Source organism: Balaenoptera ricei, chromosome 12, assembly GCF_028023285.1.
Source record: "Balaenoptera ricei isolate mBalRic1 chromosome 12, mBalRic1.hap2, whole genome shotgun sequence".
Taxonomy (NCBI): domain Eukaryota; kingdom Metazoa; phylum Chordata; class Mammalia; order Artiodactyla; family Balaenopteridae; genus Balaenoptera; species Balaenoptera ricei.
In genome coordinates, this window is record NC_082650.1 from 84,863,266 (window position 1) to 84,887,746 (window position 24,481).

Here is a 24,481-nt window from a genome sequence, read left to right on the forward strand (position 1 = left end):
CATATATATGCTGTCTACAAGAGACCCACTTCAGACCTAGGGACACATACAGATTGAAAGTGAGGGGATGGAAAAAGATATTCCATGCAAATGGAAATCAAAAGAAAGCTGGAGTAGCAATTCTCATATCAGACAAAATAGACTTTAAAATAAAGACTATTACAAGAGAAAAAGAAGGACACTACATAATGATCGAGGGATCAATCCAAGAAGAAGATATAACAATTGTAAATATTTATGCACCCAACACAGGAGCACTTCAATACATAAGGCAAATGCTAACAGCCATAAAAGGGGAAATTGACAGTAACACAATCATAGTAGGGGACTTTAACACCCCACTTTCACCAATGGACAGATCATCCAAAATGAAAATAAATAAGGAAACACAAGCTTTAAATGATACATTAAACAAGATGGACTTAATTGATATTTATAGGACATTCTATCCAAAAGCAATAGAATACACTTTCTTCTCAAGTGCTCATGGAACATTCTCCAGGATAGATCATATCTTGGGTCACAAATCAAGCCTTGGTAAATTTAAGAAAATTGAAATCGTATCAAGTATATTTTCTGACCACAGAACTATGAGATTAGATATCAATTACAGGAAAAATTTTGTAAAAAATACAAACACATGGAGGCTAAACAATACACTACTTAATAATCAAGAGATCACTGAAGAAATCAAAGAGGAAATAAAAAAATACCCAGAAACAATTGACAATGAAAACAGAGTGACCCAAAACCTATGGGATACAGCGAAAGCAGTTCTAAGAGGGAAGTTTATAGCAATACAATTCTACCTCAAGAAACAAGAAACATCTCAAATAAACAACCTAACCTTACATGTAAAGCAATTAGAGAAAGAAGAACAAAAAACCCCCAAAATTAGCAGAAGGAAAGAAATCATAAAGATCAGATCAGAAATAAATGAAAAAGAAATGAAGGAAACGATAGCAAAGATCAATAAAAGTAAAAGCTTGTTCTTTGAGAAGATAAACAAAATTGATAAACCATTAGCCAGACTCATCAAGAAAAAAAAGGAGAAGACTCAAATCAATAGAATTAGAAATGAAAACGGAGAAGTAACAACTGACACTGCAGAAATACAAAGGATCATGAGGGATTACTACAAGCAACTATATGCCAATACAATGGACAACCTGGAAGAAATGGACAAATTCTTAGAAAAGCACAACCTTCTGAGACTGAACCAGAAAGAAACAGAAAATATAAACAGACCAATCACAAGCACTGATATTGAAACTGTGATTAAAAATCTTCCAACAAACAAAAGCCAAGGACCAGATGGCTTCACAGGCGAATTCCATCAAACATTTAGAGAAGAGCTAACACCTATCCTTCTCAAACTCTTCCAAAAGATAGCAGAGGGAGGAACACTCCCAAACTCATTCTACGAGGCCACCATCACCTTGACACCAAAACCAGATGAAGATGTCACAAAGAAAGAAAACTACAGGCCAATATCACTGATGAACATAGATGCAAAAATCCTCAACAAAATACTAGCAAACAGAATCCAACAGCACACTAAAAGGATCATACACCATGATCAAGTGGGGTTTATCCCAGGAATACAAGGATTCTTCAATATACACAAGTCAATCAATGTGATAAACCATATTTACAAATTGAAGGAGAAAACCTGTATGATCATCTCAATAGATGCAGAAAAAGCTTTTGACAAAATTCAACACCCATTTATGATAAAAATCCTCCAGAAAGTAGGCAGAGAGGGAACTTACCTCAACATAATAAAGGCCATATATGACAAACGCACAGCCAACATCGTTCTCAATGGTGAAAAACCGAAACCATTTTCACTAAGATCAGGAACAAGACAAGGCTGTGCACTCTCGTCACTATTATTCAACACAGTTTTGGAAGTTTTAGCCACAGCAATCAGAGAAGAAAAAGAAATAAAAGGAATCCAAATAGGAAAAGAAGAATAAAGCTGTCACTGTTTGCAGATGACATGATACTATACATAGAGAATCCTAAAGATGCTACCAGAAAACTACTAGAGCTAATCAATGAATTCGGTAAAGTAGCAGGATACAAAATTAATGCACAGAAATCTCTTGCATTTCTATACACTAATGATGAAAAATCTGAAAGAGAAATTAAGGAAACACTCCCATTTACCACTGCAACAAAAAGAATAAAATACCTAGGAATAAATCTACCTATGGAGACAAAAGACCTGTATGCAGAAAACTATAAGACACTGATGAAAGAAAGCAAAGATGATACAAACAGATGGAGAGATAAACCATGTTCTTGGATTGGAAGAATCAACATTGTGAAAATGACTATACAATCCAAAGCAATCTACAGATTCAACGCAATCCCTATCAAACTACCAATGCTATATTTCACAGGACTAGAACAAAAAATTTCACAATTTGTATGGAAACACAAAAGACCCCGAATAGCCAAAGCAATCTTGAGAAAGAAAAACGTATCTGGAGGAATCAGGCTCCTGGACTCCAGACTATACTACAAAGCTACAGTAATCAAGGCAGTATGGTACTGACACAAAAACAGAAATATAGATCAACGGAACAGGATAGAAAGCCCAGAGGTAAACCCACACACATATGGTCACCTTATTTTTGATAAAAGAGGCAAGAATATACAATGGAGAAAAGACAGCCTCTTCAATAAGTGGTGCTGGGAAAACTGGACAGCTACATGTAAAAGAATGAAATTAGAACACTCCCTAACACCATACACACAAATAAACTCAAAATGGATTAAAGACCTAAATGTAAGGCCAGACACTATCAAAGTCTTAGAGGAAAACTTAGGCAGAACACTCTATGACATAAATCACAGCAAGATCCTTTTTGACCCACCTCTTAGAGAAATGGAAATAAAAACAAAAATAAACATATGGGACCTAATGAAACTTAAAAGCTTTTGCACAGCAAAGGAAACCATAAACAAGACGAAAAGACAACCCTCAGAATGGGAGAAAATATTTGCAAACAAAGCAACTGACAAGGAATTAATCTCCAAATTACATAAGGAGGTCCTGCAGCTCAATATCAAAAAAACAAAGAACCCAATCCAAAAATGGGCAGAAGACCTAAACAGACATTTCTCCAAAGAAGATATACAGATTGCCAACAAACACATGAAAGGATGCTCAACATCACTAATCATTAGAGAAATACAAGTCAAAACTACAATGCGGTATCACCTCACACCAGTCAGAATGACCATCATCAAAAAATCTATAAACAATAAATGCTGGAGAGGGTGTGGAGAAAAGAGAACCCTCTTGCACTGTTGGTGGGAATGTAAGTTGATACAGCCACTATGGAGAACAGTATGGCGGTTCCTTAAAAAACTAATAATAGAACTACCATACGACCTAGCAATCCCACTAGTGGGCATATACCCTGAGAAAAGCATAATTCAAAAAGAGTCATGTACCACAATGTTCACTGCAGCTCTATTTACAATAGTCAGGACATGGAAGCAACCTAAGTGTCCATCAACAGATGCATGGATAAAGAAGATGTGGCAAATATATACAATGGAATATTACTCAGCCATAAAAAGAAACGAAATTGAGTTATTTGTAGTGAGGTGGATGGACCTAGTGTCTGTCACACAGAGTGAAGTAAGTTAGAAAGAGAAAAACAAATACTGTATGCTAACACATATATATGGAATCTAAAAAAAAAAAAAAGTTTATGAAGAACCTAGGGGCAGGACAGGAATAAAGAAACAGACATGGAGAATGGAATTGAGGACACGGGGAGGGGAAGGGTAAGCTGGGATGAAGTGAGAGAGTGGCATGGACTTATATACACTACCAAATGTAAAATAGCTAGCTAGTGGGAAGCAGCCGCATAGCACAGGGAGATCAGTGCTTTGTGACCACCTAGAGGGGTGGGATAGGGAGGGTGGGAGGGAGACGCTAGAGGTAGGAGATATGGGGATATACATATATGTATAGCTGATTCACTTTGTTATACAGCAGAAACTAACACACCATTGTAAAGCAATTATACTGCAATAAAGATGTTAAAATATTAAAATAAAATAAAATAAAAAAAGAAAATGCCTAGTCAACTCCTGTTGTATATTAGGTGCTAACAACGTTGTCTTCCCTGCCTTTCCTTCTGAGGCTCTGGAAGTGAAGGAAACCATGGGGAGAAACACAAAGCGATCATCCATCGACACCGTGTCCACAGAACCAACTGCACATAATAAGAGTGAGTAAGCTAAAGTGGCGGGTGTGGGTTGGGACAGTGGAGTCCCCACTTCACGTTAGGCCGTCCCCATGATTTGCTGTGACCCTCAGGATGCAGTGGCTGTCACTCTGTGAGCACTTGAAGCGAGGCCTCGGCAGACCTTGCAGGTTCCGCTTCTACTCTTTTAACAGAGAAGAACAAGCTTGACTCCATACTGGATCTGCTTCTTTTACTTTAACCTTTGTATTCTACTACTTTTGCTTCCAGTTAGGAATGTTGCCTCTAGCCTGAAATATACAGAATAGCCCATTCTCAAGGCTCTGACCTTTAAGGGTATGACACCTTTACATTCATATAGAGATAACAAAGTTGCAGAACAGAGAATAACATTTGTCTTGTTCGAGGTTTACAGGAACATTGTGACCCGACCTACACGGACAGCTGCTAGAGCAAAGGATGCTACACAAAGAAGTTTGCAACAAGTAACCACGCCCTTCCCTCACCTGGCCTTTAAAGATGCTTCACTGAAACCCTTCAGGGAGTTCGGGGGTTTTTTGGGGCACGAGCCACCTGTTTTTCTTGCTCGGCCCTGCAATAAACCTTTCTCTGCTCCAAACGCCGACGTTTCGGTATTGTTTGGCCTCACCGTGCGTCAGGCACACGGACTTGCATTCGGTAACACTCTCTTAGGAACCTACCACCACGAGAATCTGCCCGACCTGCTGGAGTCTGGGAGACTGCATGGAGTGGAGATGGGTTCGCCCAGCAGCTGGTCACAGGTGTACAGGTGAGTCCAGCCAAGGCCCGAAGAACTGCCAACAGAAGTGCAGGCTGAAAAAGGGTTGCTGTTTTAAGCCACTAAATCTGGGGGGAGGGGACAGCTTTGTCTGAACAGATAACTGAGACAAATACAAGACAACGTGAGGTCATGACTTTTTTCAACCAAAACACAAAATGATGGGAACACAGGTTCAGTTTGGGGAAAGCTTATTCACTGGCTCCGACATAGTGATGTAGTACACCAGTTGCTACTGCATAAGTTTAATGAAAGATGGAAATCTCTCACCAGGCGGAATCCAGGGTTTCATGTGCCAATGAATTTTTGCGACTAGAGGTACAGGGGTTAATTTTCCCCAGGCAATATTCTTCTGAGCTTTCTATATTTTCAGAGTTTAGGAAGTGTTGTTATGCATTGTACATGGCAACAGAGGAAAGAGATGGCAAGAGAAGGAAAGCTGGGAAAAATTAGACGTTGAAAATAAAAGGAATTTAGAACAATTTGAGCTTCAGACTGCAGATAACAGAAAGCAAAGCCTGGGTAACTCGGCTTTTTCCTGGGTCAGCCATTGAAAGGATCCTGGCCTTTTTTTCTTCTTTCTTTCTTTCTTTCTTTTTTACCCAGTAGAACACTCCATGAGAGCAATTAAATATAACTTAAAAATTGTGTCCTATTGGTTTCTCTTTGTGGAACAGAGAACTAAGTGTGCCTTTGAAGGAAATAGCTTGAAATATATGAATGAAAAATCACCATGCAGCTGTAAAGTGCTCCCCTTATATAGGGGCTAAATTCTGTGCTTTGTGTAATAGCTGACTTTGTGCTTATTTTGTGGAAAGCGTGAAGGCTGCACGGTGAGGAAGATGCCTCCCCGCTCCCCGGGGCCAATCAACACGGTCACTGGGGTGGGGCTGGTGGTAAAGCTTACAGACAAATGGGTCATGTCTACTCACCTGGCCCCTTTAGTGCCGGAAAAATGCTGGCCCTGGGCAGTCCCCCCACATTCGGTGACTTGAATGGGAACCCACCAGTTGAAGGGAATTCACCGTCCTGTGAAGGCTCCACTCTGGAGCGCTCACGTGCACACACACACGCACACACACACACGTCAAGGTAGGCGGGGCACAGAGGACACACTTCTCAGGAGATTCAGGGCTGCAGCCGATAGTAGAAGGGAAGAGACAGAGTGGGGCTCGTGAGAGGTAAGAGGCCACGCAAAGCACTTTTCTCTGCATCGAGGGAGATGAGGGCAGGTCAGAACAGCGTCCCTCAGCCGGTCCTCCCCTCCCTCCTCTACTTTTCAGGGAGGATAAGAGGTGATGGTTAAGGAGCAGTTACAGAACCCGGGCTCAGAAGATCTCTCTGGGGGCGCCTGGCTTGACCTCCTCGGGGCCTGGAGTCCCGGAGTGTTGATGATCCAGGTTCGGGGTGAAGGCGCCCAGGGATGGACTCTCCCACTGGTGTGGGGTCTCTCATTGCTAGACTGTCCTGATACTGAGCTAAAAGCTGGTGTTCACACTGGGTTCTTGTGCCGCTCTCTGAAGTGACCAAGAACATCTCTTCAAGCTCTTGAAGCAGCTAAAGGCGGGCCACACATTATAAAAGAAAGAGCTCTGGGGTAGAGGTTAGCACACTTTGGTTTTCCTCCTGACTAGCTGGCTTCCTGCTTCCTCATGTCCTTTTATTTCTTGTCACAGTAATCAAATGCTTGATATGACTTTTGAAAGGCTGCACTAAGATTGGAACACAAAAGTCTAGCTGTCATGTGATCAAGGCTGACCAGGAGGTGCTGGGGTTTTTCTGAAATATAATACATAGGATTCTGGACGTGACACGGTTAGACTGGAGACCCCAAGCCCAAATGCCTCTAGAGGGAGGCAGGTAATGGAGACGATTGAAAGGGATGGGGAGCTGGTGGTTGGGGCTCCTGGAAAGACAGCAGGCAGTGGTGGAAACCTGTCACTTAAAAGACCTGCCAGTGCAATGGCATCTGTGTAGCTAGCCATTGAGACGGTCCCCAGTGAGTCCACTTCCAGGTACCCACCGCTCTGTGTAGTCCCCTTTACATGGTCCCAGAGTTGGTCTGTGTGACCCTGAGGTCACACAGGAGGAGGTGATGAGATGTTAGGCTATAAAGGACTGCAGCAGAGGTAGAGACAAGGACATGACCTCACCCCTTCTTACGAAAACACCAAAATCACAACTAACTGCTGGACAGCCATCGCCAAGAAAACCGCTGGAACATACTAAAAGAGATATCCTACATCCAATGACAAAGAAGAAGCCACAACGAGACAGTAGGAGGGGCACAATCACAGTTAAATCAAATCCCATATCCTCTGGGTGGGTGACCCACAAACTGGAAAATAATTATACCGCAGAAGTTCTCCCACAAGAGTGAAAGTTCTGAGCCCCTAGCCTGGGGGTCTGGCAATGGGAGGAGGAGCCCCCAGGGAATCTGGGTTTGAAGGCCAGTGGGGTTTGATCGCAGGAATTCCACAGGACTGGGGGAAACAGGAACTCCACCCTTGGAGGGCACATACAAGGTCTCGTGTGCACCAGGACCCAGGGAAAAAAGTGGTGACCTCATAAGGGCCTGGGCAAGACCTACCTATTGGTATTGGAGGGTCTCCTGCAGAGGTGGTAGGCAGCTGTGGCTCACCGCAGGGACAAAGACACTGGCAGCAGCAGTTCTGGGAAGTACTCACTGGCATGAGCTCTCCTGGAGGCCACCATTTTCTCCCCAAGACCTGGCCCCACCCAACAGCCTGTAGGCTCTAGTGCTGGGACGCCTTGGGCCAAACAACCAACAGGACAGGAACACAGCCCCACCCAACAGCAGACGGGCTGCTTAAAGTCTTCCTGAGCCCACAGCAGCCTGCTAAACAAACCCCTTGACACGGCCCTGCCTGCCAGAGGGACAAGGCCCAGCTCCAACCACCAGTGGGCAGGAACCACTCCCTCCCACCAGGAAGCCTGCACAAGCCTCTTAGACAGCTTCACTCACCAGGGAGCAGACAGCAGAAGGAAGAAGAACTACAACCCTGCAGCCTGTGGAAGGGAAACTGCAATCACAGGAAGTTAGCCAAAACGAGACGGCAGAGGAATACTTCCCAGATGAAGGAACAAGATAAAACCCCAGAAGAACAATTAAGTGAAGTGGATATAGGCAATCTTCCCAAAAAAGAATTCACAGTAATGTTGGTAAAGATGATCAAGATCTTGGAAAAAGAATGGAGGCAAAGATCGAGAAGATACAAGAAATGTTAAATAAAGACCTAGAAGAACTCAAGAACAAACAGAGATGACTAATACAATAACTTAAATGAAAAATACACAAGAAGGAGTCAATAGCAGAGTAACTGAGGCAGACAAATGCATAAGTGAGCTGGAAGACAGAATGGTGGAAATCACTGCCATGGAACAGGGCAAAGAAAAAAGAATGAAAAGAAATGAGGTCTAAGAGACCTCTAGGACAACGTTAAATGCACCAACATTTGCATTGCAGGGGCCCCAGAGGGAGAAGAGAGAGAGAAAGGACCTGAGAAAATATTTGAAGAGATAATAGCTGAAAACTTCCCTAACATGGGAAAGGAAGTAGTTACCCAAGTCCAGGAAGCACAGAGAGTCCCAGGCAGGATAAACCCAAGGAGAAACACGCTGAGACACATAGTCATCAAACTGACAAAAATTAAAGACAAAGGAAAAATATTAAGAGCAACAAGGGAAAAGCAACAAATAACACACAAGGGAATTCCCATAAGGTTATCAGCTGATTTCTCAGCAGAAACTCTGCAAGCCAGAAGGGAGTGGCAGGATATATTTAAAGTGATGAAAGGGAAAAACCTACAACCAAGATTACTCTACCCAGCAAGGATCTCACTCAGATTCGATGGAGAAATCAAAAGCTTTACACACAAGCAAAAGCTAAGAGAATTCAGCATCACCAAACCAGCTTTGCAACAAATGCTAAAGGAACTTCTCTAGGCAGAAAAGAGAAGGCCACAACTAGAAACAGGAAAATTACAAATGGAAATGCTCGCTGGTAAAGGCAAACATACAATAAAGGTAGGAAATCATCCACACACAAATATGATATCAAAACCAGCAATCATGAGAAGAGGGAAGTACAAATGCAGGATATTGGAAATGCATTTGAAATTAAAAGACCAGCAACTCAAAACAACCTTGTTTATATATAGACTGCTATATCAAAACCTCATGGTAAGGGCAAACCAAAAATCTACAATAGATACATACACACAAATAGAAAAAGCAATCCAAATACCATTCTCAAGTTAGTCAGCAAATCACAAGAGAAGAGAACAAAAGAGGAATGGAAGAAAAAAGACCTACAAAAACAAATCCAAAACAATTAACAAAATGGCAATAAGAACATACATATTGATAATTACCTTAAATGTAAATGGATTAAATACCCCAACCAAAAGATATAGACTGGCTGAATGGATACAAAAACAAGACCCATATATATGCTGTCTACAAGAGAACCACTTCAGATCTAGAGACACACACAGACCGAAAGTGAGGGGATGGAAAAAGGCATTCCATGCAAATGGAAATCAAAAGAAAGCTGGAGTAGCAATACTCATATCAGACAAAGTAGACTTTAAAGACTGCCACAAGAGACAAAGAAGGATACTACATAATGATCAAGGGATCAATCCAAGAAGAAGATATAACAATTTTAAATATATATGCACCCAGCGTAGGAGCACCTCAATACATAAGGCAAATACTAACAGCCATGAAAGGGGAAATCGACAGTAACACAATAATAGTGGGGGGACTTTAACACTCCACTTACACCAATGGACAGATCATCCAGACAGAAAATCAACAAGGAAACACAGGCCTTAAATGACACATTAGACCAGATGGACTTAATTGATATTTATAGAGCATTCCATCTAAAAGAAGAATACACATTCTTCTCAAGTGCACATGGAACATTCTCCAGGATGGATCACATGCTAGGCCACAAAGTGAGCCTCAGTAAATTTAAGAAAAGAAATCATATCAAGCATCTTTTCTGACCACAACACTATGAGATTAGAAATCAGCTACAAGAAAAAAACTGTAAAAAACACAAACACATTGAGGCTAAACAGCCAATGGATCACTGACGAAAAAAAAGAGGAAATCAAAAATTACCTAGAGATGGATGGACCTAGAGTCTGTCATACAGAGTGAAGTAAGTCAGAAAAACAAATACCGTATGCTAACACATATATATGGAATCTAAGAAAAAAAAAAAGGTCATGAAGAACCTAGGGGCAAGATGGGAATAAAGACACAGACCTACTAGAGAATGGACTTGAGGACATGGGGAGGGGGAAGGGTAAGCTGGGACAAAGTGAGAGAGTGGCATGGACATATATACACTACCAAACGTAAAATAGATGGCTAGTGGGAAGCAACCGCATAGCACAGGGAGATTAGCTTGGTGCTTTGTGACCACCTAGAGGGGTGGGATAGGGAGGGTGGGAGGGAGGGAGATGCAAGAGGGAAGAGATATGGGAACATATGTATATGTATAACTGATTCACTTTGTTATAAAGCAGAAACTAACACACCATTGTAAAGCAATTATACTCCAATAAAGATGTTAAAAAAAACAAACTTAAATTATATTAATATACACGTAAATAAATTCTATAAAAAAAATTACCTAGAGAGAAATGAAAATGAAAGCACGATGATCCAAGACCTATGGGACACAGCAAAAACAGTTCTAAGAGGGAAGTTTATAGCAAACAATCTTACCTCAGGAAAGAAGAAAAATCTCAAATAAACAACCTAACCTTACACCTAAAGCAACTAGAGAAAGAAGAACAAAACCCCAAGTTAGTAGAAGGAAAGAAATCATAAAGATCAGAGCAGAAATAAATGAAACAGAGATGAAGCAAACAATAGAAAAGATCAACGAAACTAAAAGCTGGTTCTTTGAAAAGACGGCAGCCTCTGTCTTGGGTACTCTCTCCCTCTCTCGAGTGTGTACTGTCTCTGCGGTCGCACCTCAAGAGGATGTCCAGGCAATGAATGAAGGGGCCAATGTGAGGAGGGAATGAGACCTGCCAGCAAGTGCTGCGGTGGGCTGAGAATGGACCCCCCCCACCCCCACCCTGCTGAGCCTTGAGATGACATTGGGCCCAGCGAGAGCCTGACTCTGAGCCAGAATCACCCAGCCAAGTCACTGCAGGACTCTTGACCTCAGAGACTGTGAGAGTGCAAGTGTCCATAAGTAACAGATAACTAATACAGCATTCCAATTCATTTTAAAGCACCCACGTACACATGCACATACACTTTGCTGTGCTGGAGAAACAAAATTCAGAGTTCCAATTTACACAACCCTGCAATTCTCAATAAAACCTGTATCCGCAGAAGGTGGACAGACATGGCTTAAGGTTGTACTCAGAGGTCACCTGGCAGCTTAGATTCTGCCGGAAGAAAGGAGGTAGAATCCATTCAAAACTCAGATCTAAAGCAGGGAGCTATTTTTTCCCCACCACGAGAAACCAAACATCATTTTCCCTATCACTGTAGGGTGACAACAAACATTGGGGAAGAACCTAGAGAAATCTGGACAGAAATCTTGTTTTGTGATACAGAGTACTTGGATTAGAATAGAAAGCCAGGGCAATCTCCAGTTCAATCAAAATAGAAACGCATTTCCCCACTTATTAAAAACCGGGAACAGGCATTTCACAAAAGTATTGGAAAAAGCAACCATTTACCAGAAATATGATAAATACTTAGTCTCTTACAGTCTATAACCAGAGATGGAAAGGTCTCTTCTCCCCAACTACCCCCCCCCCCATAGGGATAAGAACCCTGGGACACAAGAGCAGATGCTGGGGGACAGGAAGAGGGCAGGACACTCAGGAAAGAGGAAGGATCCGTCCCTGGTTGAATAAACGGGGAACCCGGACAACTAAGGAGAAAAGAAACCCGTGGACAGGAATTGAGGTGATTCCTCCAGGTAATGCTTTTCACCAGTTACCTTGGTGAAGGATGGAAAGTGTGTTTCAGATTCCTACTAAATACCCTCCAGGCTTTTGCACAGAATTATGCCAATAGTTAAGTTGGGCATAGACTGGACTTGTAATTTCCAGACTTTAGACCCAGTCATTCTCAGGAAATCCTTTTGCTCTGGTGTGAAAGAAAACCCTCAGGCTTTGCTCCAGGTGGAGCTCAGAGGAGTGGGTGAGCTCCCCAGTCAGGGGTCCCTTCCAGGGTCCAGCTGAAGCCCTGAGGGAACACAAGCCTTCACAAGAACTAAATCTGTCAGCACGACGCAGAGTCAGCATCAGGTAATTTCAGAAAGCGCCAGGAAGTATCACGTATTGTGGAAAACGATAATCAGAGTCTGGGTGAAGCTGGATCAACAGAGCAGGAAGTCAGGAAAAACGCTACGTGCAGTGCTATGCTTGGCATTTTGCGGAAACACCAAAATTGTCAACTGGGGAGACTGAGAAAAACACGAGGGAAGCAGATGCCATTGGAAGAGAAGCGCAGAAGAGGACCAGCACCAGATGAAAGGGCCGTGTGTACGGATGGGTGAAATATAAAATGCTGGTAGCTTGTGATTTCTGCTGCTTGGAGGAGAATACCCCGTTGTGGGTACAGGAGGCTGTTAGTTGAGGCTGGTTGCAAAACCACTGCACTAAAATGCTTCCCTTTCGCCAGTGTTCCCGTTGATCTTCTACTGACAATCTCAAACAAGATGTTTACGAGACGGTGGGCCGGGGACCCAGAGGACAGAGGTTAAAGAAGAGAGGAAGGGGATGGACGTTCTACCTTCAAGAGGAGTTGAGGGTTCCGGCATCCTGGGCTGTGCATTTCTTCTCTTTTGCTAATTTCAGGTGAGACCCAGTCGGCTGTCACTCACCTAAAGGGAAGATGGGGTGCCAGGCAAGCAGCCTGAGGCGTGGGGCGTCTGGGGCGTTGAAGAGGTGCTGAGGAAGGCGGCTGCCCCAGTATTCCCTGTCTGGTGGTGGTGGGGATAGGAAACCCACAATCTGGGCCGACTGCATGTGAGGACAGATTGTATTATCTAAATCCAAATTCATTTATTTTCCCCTAGGTTTTCCTTTACCCGCTTTGTCCTTCTTTTGAAATACAAGGAGTTAGGCCAGTCTGCGGTCACGGTCTCATGGAGATTAGGTGATGAAAGAAAGGAGGAAAAAAAGAAAAGATAATGATAAACAAGAAATAAACCAAAAACATGTCTCAATCTGGCTTTTAGACACTCAGAGGAACAGAAATGACATGTGGACAGAATATCTGGGAGGAAGCACGTTTAAGGGCATTCTTCCCCGCCGCCTTCACGACAAAGCAGGAAAGATTTCTTGGCTGTGTCAGACACCACTGGAGGTTTTCTCCCAAGAGCTGATCCCCAAACACAGACCCTCACATCTCTCCAGCCACATCCCCTGCCCTGTCCCTTGACCTACTCGCTGTGGAGGAGTCTGGCCGCAGACCAGGTGCCGGATGCCGACTGACAACTCCGGCGCCCGCTCTCCTCACCAGTGGTCATTTCAGGCGTGAGACCCAGTTCTGCCACGTAAGACGTGAGTGGACCGTTTTCCTCACAACCTAGGGCGCTCCCCCCTTTGCCTCTCAAAGCGCCGTGTGTGGGGTAGATGCTCGTAGACATCCGGCTGCCAGCCTGGAGGAAGCAGCACACAGAGCACAGCTGGGCAGAGCGAAAGGAGAGAGCCGAGAGCAGGAGAGCCAGGGCGCCTGCCTCCTGGCTGGGAGCTGTCCTGCCTCCGACCTTCTCTTCACATCGTGTGGATGACACATTTCATTACTGGTTAAGGTAGTGGAGCCTGCTTCTCTTGTGCCCCGCGGCCAAAGGCACCGTAGCGGGTACCCTGGCTGGAGGAGAAAGGCAAAGAAGAGAAGTGAAGAGAGAAGAGCTCCTGGCAGCGCCTGGAACAAGGGGACGGGCCTCAGGGACCCCCACGATCGGTAGGCATTTCGCCTCTTCGCCCCCCAGCCTCTGCTCGGGGACCCCTGCACCCAAGGCTGGCAGCCTTTCTCATGAACGTAGAGCAGCCAGCCCGAGCCCTGAGGGCTTCCCACAAGAACCGATGCGTTTCCCTTGAGCAGCAACAATGTTACACATGTTGAGACGTGCACGTTATAGGCAGTATTCGAGACAGATTTTTTTTTTTTACGCTCTACAGGGTGGAGCCACCTCCAGCTACTGCCTTATCTCTGTCGAGATTTTCGTGCTCTTTGATGCAACTCTGAAAGGCATTCCCAGTACAGCAGGGTCCGTCACGAAAGCCTCTTTGACAGCAAACTAACTAGTCAGCAGAAAGCTCGGCTTGCCCCGAGCTCTCTCTAATTGCATCCTTTGGGCTCTGCTGTCTGGCATTCCTCGGACCTGCTTCTGCCACGTTCCATGTGCTCGTCTGTGCTGACAGCTGTCCATCCCCTGATACCACCTTCTGTATCTGGAAACAGACCTCAGATGGCCTCACGGTCTGCCTCCCTCCTTGGCTAACAGACGCAGGCCAGATGGCTGTGATCCTGAGCCTCTGCCGGGTACTTGACCGACACAGAGACGGGTCATCTAAAGGCTGTTTCCCAATTTGCCGAACCTGCCACTCTTTGAAGATGATGCAGTTCAGAGGTTGGGAGAAGGAGGGGTGGGCCAGCGGCAAAGTCGAATGGTTTCTGAGGGGGATCTGGCCAACTGAAGATGGAAGAGCAACAGTGCGAAGAAGGAGAAATGAAAGATGCTTAAAGGGAAACCGATATGACATCTGAGGGCACAGCTCTGAACGTGTCCTACAGGAGGGCTGGGAAATCAGACGGTCTGGGTGTGCACCGAGGCTCCCCTGCTCACGGCTCTTAGATTTGGGCAGCTCTCAGCTCCCTCATTCACAACATGGGGATCATGACTTTCCTCCCTCATAGGGTTATCAGAAGAATGAAATGAAATCATCAAAGTAAAGCATTCAGAACAGTGCCAGCCAATAAATGTTACTTTCATCATTATTATTCTTGTATATTAAAATACAAATATTTTTAAGCCACCTAATTTATTTTTATTGTATTTTTAAAATGAAAATTGTACATATTTAAAGTGTACACCATGATGACTTGATATACATATACATATAGTGAAATGAAATTGTGGTATAAATTATACAATGGTGTATTACTCATCCTTAAAAAAGAAAGATATCCTGCCATTTGCAACAAGATGGATGGACGTGGAGGACATTATGCCAACTGAAATAAGCCAAACACAGAAGGACACAAAATGCATGATCACACACTCATTATATATGGCATCTAAAAAAGTCATATCCTACCTAAATTTTGAGATTGTATGAAGAGGCTTAAATACTATTGATTGACTAATGGAACATTTCTATCTCTTATTATTAGATTTATAAACTAAAAATACTATTCATATCATATTGGTCAAAATCAGTTTGCTATGGCAACACCACCCTAGTCCCTTACAGTTTACTTTCTTCCTTTTGCTTTTTGTAAATTTCTGGTGACAACATCTGCCTGTTACTTTCCACTTCTCCCGTACACATGGATGTGGAATTTAAAACTGTGTCCTTTAAAATGTAACATGTAAATTTCATCAAAAATGATAGCAAATAAAAAGAACATGGAATATTTAATAACCTTTTGTAAGAGTCATTAAATTATAACAATAATACCATCTGTAGTAAAGGGTATCGGATTTGGGAAGAATTATTAAAATTTACAGATTAACCTTAAATTTCTTTTGTTTTCCTATTATGGTGTCTTTTAGTTAACAGGCCCATTATTTTCCAAATGTAAGTTAGTTATTAACCTCAAGGCCAGTCTGAATTTCTATTTTTCTTTCTGCTATTCATCCACTCTCCCTGAGCTGTTAACGGGCATTGAAATGCCTAAAATATGTAAAGGGAAAACAGAAGTAGAAAAAAAAAGAGCCCCAGAAGTGAATGAGCAAATAGATCCAGAATAATTGGGAGTTGGATGCAGTATTATATATTATTTTCTATGGGTAATAAGTGGATTTTAGAAATACTTAAAACATATAGAGGCACTATAAATAAAAATGTATAAATTGAAGTCTACATTTATTTGATAGCTACTTCAGTTTTTTTTTTCTATAAAAAGTGAATTTCTGTTTTCCCAAGATCTAACCATGAGGTAAATCAGAGGTCAAGGTTCTGGGCTACTGTACAGAGCAAGGAGTCAGGAGTCATGGTCTCTTGCGGGTGGGCGGCCAGCAAAGGACAGCAGTCGGCCTCCTGTCACTTGGGGGACTCAGAACCAATTCAGACAGGCATCAACCAGGGAAAAGCACTTCCCTTCTAACCAAAGAGAACTGCACTTGTACGAGATGGTGCAGAAAATGCACGGTAGGAGACCTTTGCAGTTTGTGGTCTGGAAGAGAACAGGACTTCCGTTTCTATTTGTCTGACCCCTGAGACATCTTTGCAGTAACTGAAAATAGTGTGATGGATACTGCTGACTCTAGGGGTCTGTGAAAAATGCTTCCCCTCTGGCCAAACATACAAGTAGAATTCATTTTCCATATTCAGAATCTGGATTCTCTGACTTTTATATTTAGGTGTGCTCAGCCAACCGTAAGGACTTCACAGCACGGAAGCGATGCTTTCTGAAGCCCACGTTGGAAGGGTAAGGACCCGCTGTGGCAATACATGCGTTTCCAGTGCGTGTGGACCCAGGGCGAGGGTTGGAGCTGTGTGCACCCCCGGGGATGCTGTGCTGTGAGTTTGCAGGGGCTCCGGTATGGGCTGAACGGCATTCCGACAAATTCCACGTGCTGAAGTCCCGGCCCTCAGTCCCTGAGAATTCAGAGACACGGTCTTGAAAGAGATGATGAAGTTAAAATGAGGTCATCTGAGTGGGTTCTAATCCAATATGACTGGTGTCCTTATAAGAGGAGGAAATCTGGACAAAGACATGCACAGAGGGAAGAAGAAGTGGAGACACAGGGAGAAGGTGGCCGTCTATGACCCAAGGAGATCTCAGACTTGTAGCCTCCGAAACTGTGAGAAAATAAGTTTCTGTTGTTTAAGCCACCCAGTCTGTGGTACTTTGTTACGGCAGCCCTGGAGCCTAATACAGTTCTATTCGTAGTAGGAGCTGTCAAACCTCATTAGACAGTCCACGTCTACCCTCGGTGAAGGCTGGTCCCCGGCACCGAGACCAGGAGGAACGCCACCTAAGGAGAGGGGTTTGGTGGCCACCAGTTAGGCCAAGGGCCCCCAGAGTGAGGGAGAGGAAAAGGGCAGTGTCTGAGAGGAGGACCCAATTTTTTAATAGAAAGTCCTCTTCTGCCTTTTTATCACAAAAGCTTTACATGTTCATTGTAGAAATAATAGGAAATACAGATGAACAACATGAAGAAACAAAATATAACTCTGATCTTACCTCTTGGAGGTAACTGTTCATTCATTGTTATAAATCTTTCCAGAACTTTTACTATAAATATATGAATTTACACACACATCCACACACAGCCAAAATGGAATAATTTACTGTTTGTGATCCTTCTTCTATTTCAATAATTTTAGACTTATAGCATCTTTTCTAACGTCTGCTACTTCATTATATCGACTGTATCCTAGAAATGGAATTGGTGGGTGGGAGGCGTCCAAGCTTAGGCAGATGTAAAGGCTCTTGATATCTGTTGCCAACTTGCCTTCCAGAAATCATGTGTCCATTTATATTCGGCAAGTCTATTTTGAGTGCTACACAAGCCGTGTAACTGCTAACTCTTGACTCAGCTGTTCATGGGCTTTCAGCCAATTCCTAGGGAGGAGAGTGCGGAGACCAGAGGACACTGAGATCTGTGCCGCCAGTGACTCGGGACACTCGGGGGCTTGGTGTAGGGCCGGGAGGGGTGGCCGGTGCTGGGGGGAGCACTTCCCACCCTAGCACAGCGGCAGGAGGAGGGCACCTGGCGGGTCAAGTGTGCAGCCCAGATGGCAGCTGCGAGCTCCACCAGGAGGGCCTGTGCCGGGTCAGCCGCTGGGCGCTGCTGGAAGAGCCCGTCGTTCCTGGGTGTGCAGGGTGGGAAGTGTGAGGAGGGAACTCGGGGGCTTCCCTGAGAGTGGGGGGCGGCCCCACGAGCTCTGAATGGGCTGGGAGGGCCGGGGGCTGAGGGAGCCTGAGGTCACTGTGGGCCCCCGGGTTGTTAATTTTATCCCGCTGCCTGGGAGAACGCAGGTTCTGCTCGGGAGTGGGCACAGCGGGGCTGACAGCCTTTGCGGGCTTTTACGCATTAATGGAAGATGCGATTTGATTTTGGTTCTTTGCCCAGGATAAGAGATCCTGGGGGGTGTTCTTAAAAGGAAAGCCAAGCTAATCTTAAATGAAAAACAACAAAATGTTTTACTTCATAAACATTGAAATTATACGGCACTCAATAAAACGTGTTGGCAAGTAAGCTTCTGCCACAAAATATGATAAATAAAAAAATAGGTTTGGGCTTCCTTGGTGGCGCAGTGGTTGAAGAATCTGCCTGCCAATGCAGGGGACACGGGTTCGAGCCCTGGTCTGGGAAGATCCCACATGCCGCGGAGCAACTGGGCCCATGAGCCACAATTACTGAGCCTGCGCGTCTGGAGCCTGTGCTCCGCAACAAGAGAGACCGCGACAGTGAGAGGCCCACGCACCGCGATGAAGAGTGACCCCCACTTGCCCCAACTAGAGAAAGCCCCTGCACAGAAACGAAGACCCAACACAGCCATAAATAAATTAATGAATTAATTTTAAAAAAATAGGTTAATGCCTCTCAGGAGAAGAACCTGAATTCCACTTATCATTAGATAAGAACTTTCAATGAGAATCTCTCGAGCAAAGATGAGCAATGGTCTCTGATTTAGGGGAGAACAGAGCCTCGCAGAAAAGGAACAGCATCCTGACTGGGTCCAGAAAGGCTCCGGCCCCTTCTCCCTGTGTCTCAAGGTTCCCGAGCACCTGGCCACGTTCGGGCCTTTGCAGGTCAGACACGTCCTGTGCGTCCGAAGCACAGTCCTGTTGACCTGATACGGACCTCGCCTGAGAAATAACAATATGCTGGAGATATGAGTGAAGAATTAACAACACTGTGCCTGACTTCCCTGAAATGTAGACTTAGCTGTCAAAGTTGCTTCCAAAGGTAAACTTCTGTACACTCGCCCACAGCAGGGAATAAATTTCCAAGAAAACAAACAGTTCTCCCCCTGGGGTTGTCTCCTCCTCTCTGCGATTGGCACCGGGGAGAATTAACCACTCATCATGTCGAGCGTACAGTGAAACGGTTACGGAGAAAAGGCACGGGCTTACCATCTGCCACCGGCTTGGGCTGGGAGCTCTTGAGCCGCAGCGAGGGCCGGAAGCGGGTGCGGTCGTTGAAGCTCCAGCTCTTCTGCACTTTGGTGGGGCTGCCCTCGGCGGTGATGTCCGTGCTGGGGGACCGCCTGTCGCCCAGCGAGGCCTGCCTGCTCTTGACGCTCTGGCCCCGCGGGCTCGCCATGCGCACGCGCTCCTTGAAGCTGAGCTTCTGGCTGCGGGCGGAGCACAGGGCAGCGTTAGCGCGTTTCGGGCAGTGCCGTCCACCCACGTGGGTAAATGCTCGGATGGAACTGCATACGACCACGTACTTCAATACACAGAATGTTCTTAGCAAGTAGGGGCACAGCGATACAGTTTTCCCTTATTGCAAATTTGAGCTTTATTGAACCTCTCTGTTTGCATTCAAGTCCGTCTCATTCCACAGTTTTGCACACCCTTCCTGGATTCAACGAAGCCTGAGACCAAGCACAGCGGTTTGTGCACAATGACACTGGAAAGACCAGAGAACTGGTTTGGTGTTCGCCTTAGAAACAGATTTTAGATTTAACCTCAACTTTTGAGACCTAAGAAAAAGGTTTTTTTTTGTTTTTTTGGGGGGGGAGCCTATCTCTTTGTAATTTCTAAAACATCTCTACAGGAAAATGGGGATGACAGTTACACGTGCACATGTATCTACAGGCTGCATGCATTTTACACTCCAGGCAAGATTACGATTTCCAGATCCATGCAGTCTCAGAGCGGCTGGCGGCACTGCAGACAACATTAAACATACAACACTTAGCACCATGTTCATTCTGGGGAGACAAAAACCACAAGAGGTAGAACGAACACAGCTTATAATGAACGAGATGACTGATTGATGGAATGAGATGCTGTGTTCACCAACAGTTTCCTGATATTCGACAGGTTATTGATTTGCTGTGGCAGCTCCTGGTAAATTGTATTTGTTCACATTCACTTCTCAGACGCCAGCTAGGCCTGAACTGAGGTCAGTTGATCAAGGAAGTGTTAACAAGGCAGCAAAACCCAGAGTGCCAGTCCGGGCCCTCCTGAGCACGAGTTGGGTGTGAAGGGCCGGGAAGGGCAGGCTGCAATCAGAGACCTGGGTTTGGAGGCCTCGCCTCTAACTTGGAGATAAAAATAGCAACATAGCTGAGGGACTTTTGTGGGCATCAGATGAACTGTATGAAGCTTTGTGGACCCATTTTGTTTGTGTTCTTGTTCATTTATAAACTACTGTGCTATTCATTAGAAAGTGATGCCATGGGGGGAGGGATAAATTGGGATATTAACATACACACGCTATTATATGTGGAGCCCTACATCAAGGACACCCTACATCAAGGACACAGGACAAAAACTCCAGAATTAACCGAGCCCCCATAACAACTGTTGCCACGGTCTCTCCTAATCTAAACTGGACAGCCCCCCAACTCCATATTAGGCAAAATATTCACCATGTAGTAACCTTGTATCCTCCTGACCAATCACCTAATGCCATCCTGCCAGCAGGAATTTCCTTTGTCTTGTGGCTATAAAGGTTGGCTACTAGCCCACAAAGGGGGTTGGCTCTCCCTGGTCCATCAGGAAGTCGGCCCGCTGGATTCGCAGCGCCCCTCACCAACTCTGCTCTTCGTTCTAAATAAACTCACAATCTTCTAAAATACCTCATGTGTGGAAATTCTTTTTCCAACCTGTGCTTGGACCACAACACTATATATGAAATAGATAGCTAATAAGAACCTACTGTATAGCACAGGGAACTCTACTCAATACTCTGTAATAACCTCTATCGGAAAAGAATCTAAAAGAGTGGATATATATATATATGTATAACTGATTCACTTTGCTGTACACCTGAAACTAACACAACATCGCAAATCAACTATACTCCAATAAAAATTTTAAAAAATGCATTTCTATTTTTATGCAAAAAAAAAGTGATGTTGTTATGGAGTGAGGGGCCCAGGGTTCTCCAGGCCTGAAGCAGCGGACAGGAAGGGTCCGAGGCCCACGGTCTGGCTGCAGCCTTTGTGGGACATGGAGGCAGCCTTCTCACAGATACGGATTATCCGAGACCAGGTGGAGGCCCTTTCTTTTCCGCTTTCCGCCACATCCACTGTCCCCAGCTGCAGTGTGCAAACAGCAGATGTGTTTAGTGGCTCTGTGCTGTGTAGGTAACAAGAACAGTAACATTGATTCCTCCATGCCTAGTTGCTCAACAAATGATGTTCTAAAAAGACACCACGTTGTGTGTGTGTTTATGAGAGAACACATCAGACAATGAACTGTGCTGGTCAGCAGGTCCTGGTGATGATAAACACTCTGGCCATGAAGCTGACAGCTCCGATCCCAAGGGCAGACACAGCTGAGCGGCCGGACTGAAGGCACATGCAGAGAGCAGGCAGGCTGGCTGAAACGGGAGTCGGCGGTTCAGGGCTCTTAAGACAATCGCATCAGGCAAGGCTTTCTCTGTACTTGACCAATGTGTGATTACACGGTGGATTCATTCAGCAATAGCAATAATAACGTCATAATGCTGCATCTTCTTGTTCCCAGGCTAGGTTCTCCATGTCATCCAAAACTCACCATATCTAAACAAATCCTCAGAGGGATGGTGCTCAAAGTGTCTACCCTTTTCAAGCTTGTTTTTTTTTTTTTAATAGTAAAAATTTCAAACCTCTTTTCAGTTTCGGCCAATCTGTTCCATCATTTAAATTTATGACGATCTGGCTCAGGAACACACCACTGCACCTTTATTTAGATTAACGAATGGCTCGTCAAGAGAGCTGCCATTACAAGTGTTTTCCCTCTACTTTATCTAATCCATTACCTTTTCTGGAACTAACAGATGCTAATTACTATAGAAGGTTGGGTTTAGTTAATATCAAATTATTTCTCAAGCTTTCAAGATATCTCGCTTTCCTTTGCCAAATGAATGAAGAGGAAACTGATAAAAACATCATAAAACCATTTCATATGAAATTTAGTTCTCTTTTTTAAAAATTTCAATTGCTAAAAAAGTAAAAAAAAATCTAAAATAGGTATCAGCATTAAATCCACCATGGTTTATTTACAGTAACAAAATATTTAAAAACAATTGCTCCTATAAGAATATTTTTAAAAATTGCCCCTATAAAACATTTAATATTGTCTTTAAGAATTAATGGAAAGTGGAAATAATATTATTTTCTGAATATTAGTACTATTTAAGGCATTTAAGTTGATATAAATGAGTTCCAGGTGCCTCTTCCCCTTTTGTCCTTCTAAAGTACATGAATGTTTGCCAATGTCTAATGTTAAAAAAATTCTCTAGAACTATTTTAAAGTGAACTCAACATATTACACACTAAATTAGAAAAAAAAAGATGTAATGTTTTCAGTCTTTGTTCTGACATAATTGTATGACAGTTAAGAATAACATCCTAATCCAGAACTTTTTAGCCAAACAAAATTTTCTTTTCCAAGGCAAAGATCTGTTCTTGTGTCCTCCTACAAAAAAGTCACTTTCATTAATTTTTCTAGTTCACTTCCCCTTTGGAAATCAACAGAGTATCTTGATTAGATGACTATTAAACGGATTAGGTGGCTGTTATTGAAAACATACATTGATTAAAGATATAGACTCTTCGCTAGTCCACTGAAGTTTTCATTATTTTTTGGCTTTTTTTTGTGATACCTACGAACATGATTTTTGAGGAAGGTTTATGTAACAGTGTTTTTAGGTAGATTGCCAAAGATTATCCCCAAGAGACAACAAGGAGGTCTCTCTTTGGAGAAAGTAACCAAAAGGTTGCTGTGGTCATTGATGGTGTGCAGCCCCCTGTCACGTTCAAATGGCCGGGAAGCAGCCGGCCACTGGATGATCCCTGCCAGGGGCTGGGCGGCATCATGGCATCATGGCATCCCCATGGGAATCCTCTCGGACTCAGAACCCTGGAGCTACTGGTACGCTTAATTAGGGCTTTAGCCCTTCACAGGATTAGCAGCCTACAAATTCTCGCCTCCGGCACAATATGGCCTTGGAACCAGGACAACCCAGTGCGTGCAGAGCTCAGCATCGTCCCACCACCAGGAGGCGCTGCGCGGACCTGCCTGTTTGTCCCCAGGGCAGAGGGGGTCCAAGCAGGCAACAGGCAGCAGGGAAATTACGAGCGGGTTGGAAACCTCATTCAAGAGTCCTTAGAAGAGTGAGTCTGAGCAGGGCTCAGTAGGGTGGCAGAGTAACCTGGTCATGCACCTGAGGTTAGTTGGCATTCTCAGATCTCATGTCAGTAGCCGGATGCTGGTACCTCTGCTTCCATGAGGTGTGTATTCTGAAGAGCTTCTGCTTATGACTACAGACCTTACTAGGAGTGAGGAGACACAGCAGAAGTTACTAGGTGGTCACCACCAGGGAAGTGCTCAGGGGTTTGTGGTCTGCCTTGAAAAACAAAGCCATTTGGCTTCATTGTTTTTCATATGTTAGTACAAGGACTAGTTAAACACTAAGGACAAACTGTGTAATTTAACTGTGCTGCTCGAAACAGATCCAGTGCTCTTAATGGTTAAGTAGAAATAATTAGATTCGACATAGGCATTCCAAACGATGGTAGTCTATGTCTTAGCATCTGTTTCACACGAAAATAAGAATATAAATATTTTAGGATATAGCAACCTTTGTAATAAATAACAATGCAACATAGTATAAATGATGGAGGAATAAAATATTCCAGAACTTTTAAAGATAAATACTTATAGGAATCAATGAAATAAATAACATTAATTGCTTTGAAATTAAAAAAATTCTTGATTTGTATGAAGCCTGCAGTTGTAGTTAATATACATAACCAGTTGTAAGATAGAATGCATGTGCCAAAAGAGAGAAGAAAATAGTCTAGGTTGAATATAAGAAAAAAAGCATTTTTCTTGTATTAAGTCTTACTATGTGTTTTTAAAAGACTAAATCCTTACCCTCTATCAATAAAGGTGAACAGAAGGAGAGACCATTTAAAAAAAATGTTTTTGAAACAACCTAGCCTTTTGCCAATAAGGATACAAGTTGACTACACTGAAAAAAGAAAAAAGGTCTTGTCTTACTGAGCTTATTTTAACAACACATGTAGATCAT

At 43.8% G+C, this 24,481-nt stretch overlaps 1 protein-coding gene across 5 annotated transcripts in view; it reads right to left on the reverse strand.

Moving 5' to 3' along the window:
• KCNQ5 (potassium voltage-gated channel subfamily Q member 5) overlaps nt 1-24,481 on the reverse strand; it is a 572,451-nt gene that overhangs the window by 42,296 nt on the left and 505,674 nt on the right. For 3 of the 5 annotated variants that reach the window (XM_059941798.1, XM_059941797.1, XM_059941801.1), the window contains 2 exons: nt 23,664-23,720; nt 19,363-19,583 (listed from right to left, as the gene is read on the reverse strand). In XM_059941798.1, the coding sequence (XP_059797781.1) occupies nt 19,363-19,583; nt 23,664-23,720 (278 nt within the window). The remainder of the gene's footprint in view (nt 1-19,362; nt 19,584-23,663; nt 23,721-24,481) is intronic. The other 2 variants (XM_059941800.1, XM_059941799.1) reach the window with 1 other exon arrangement.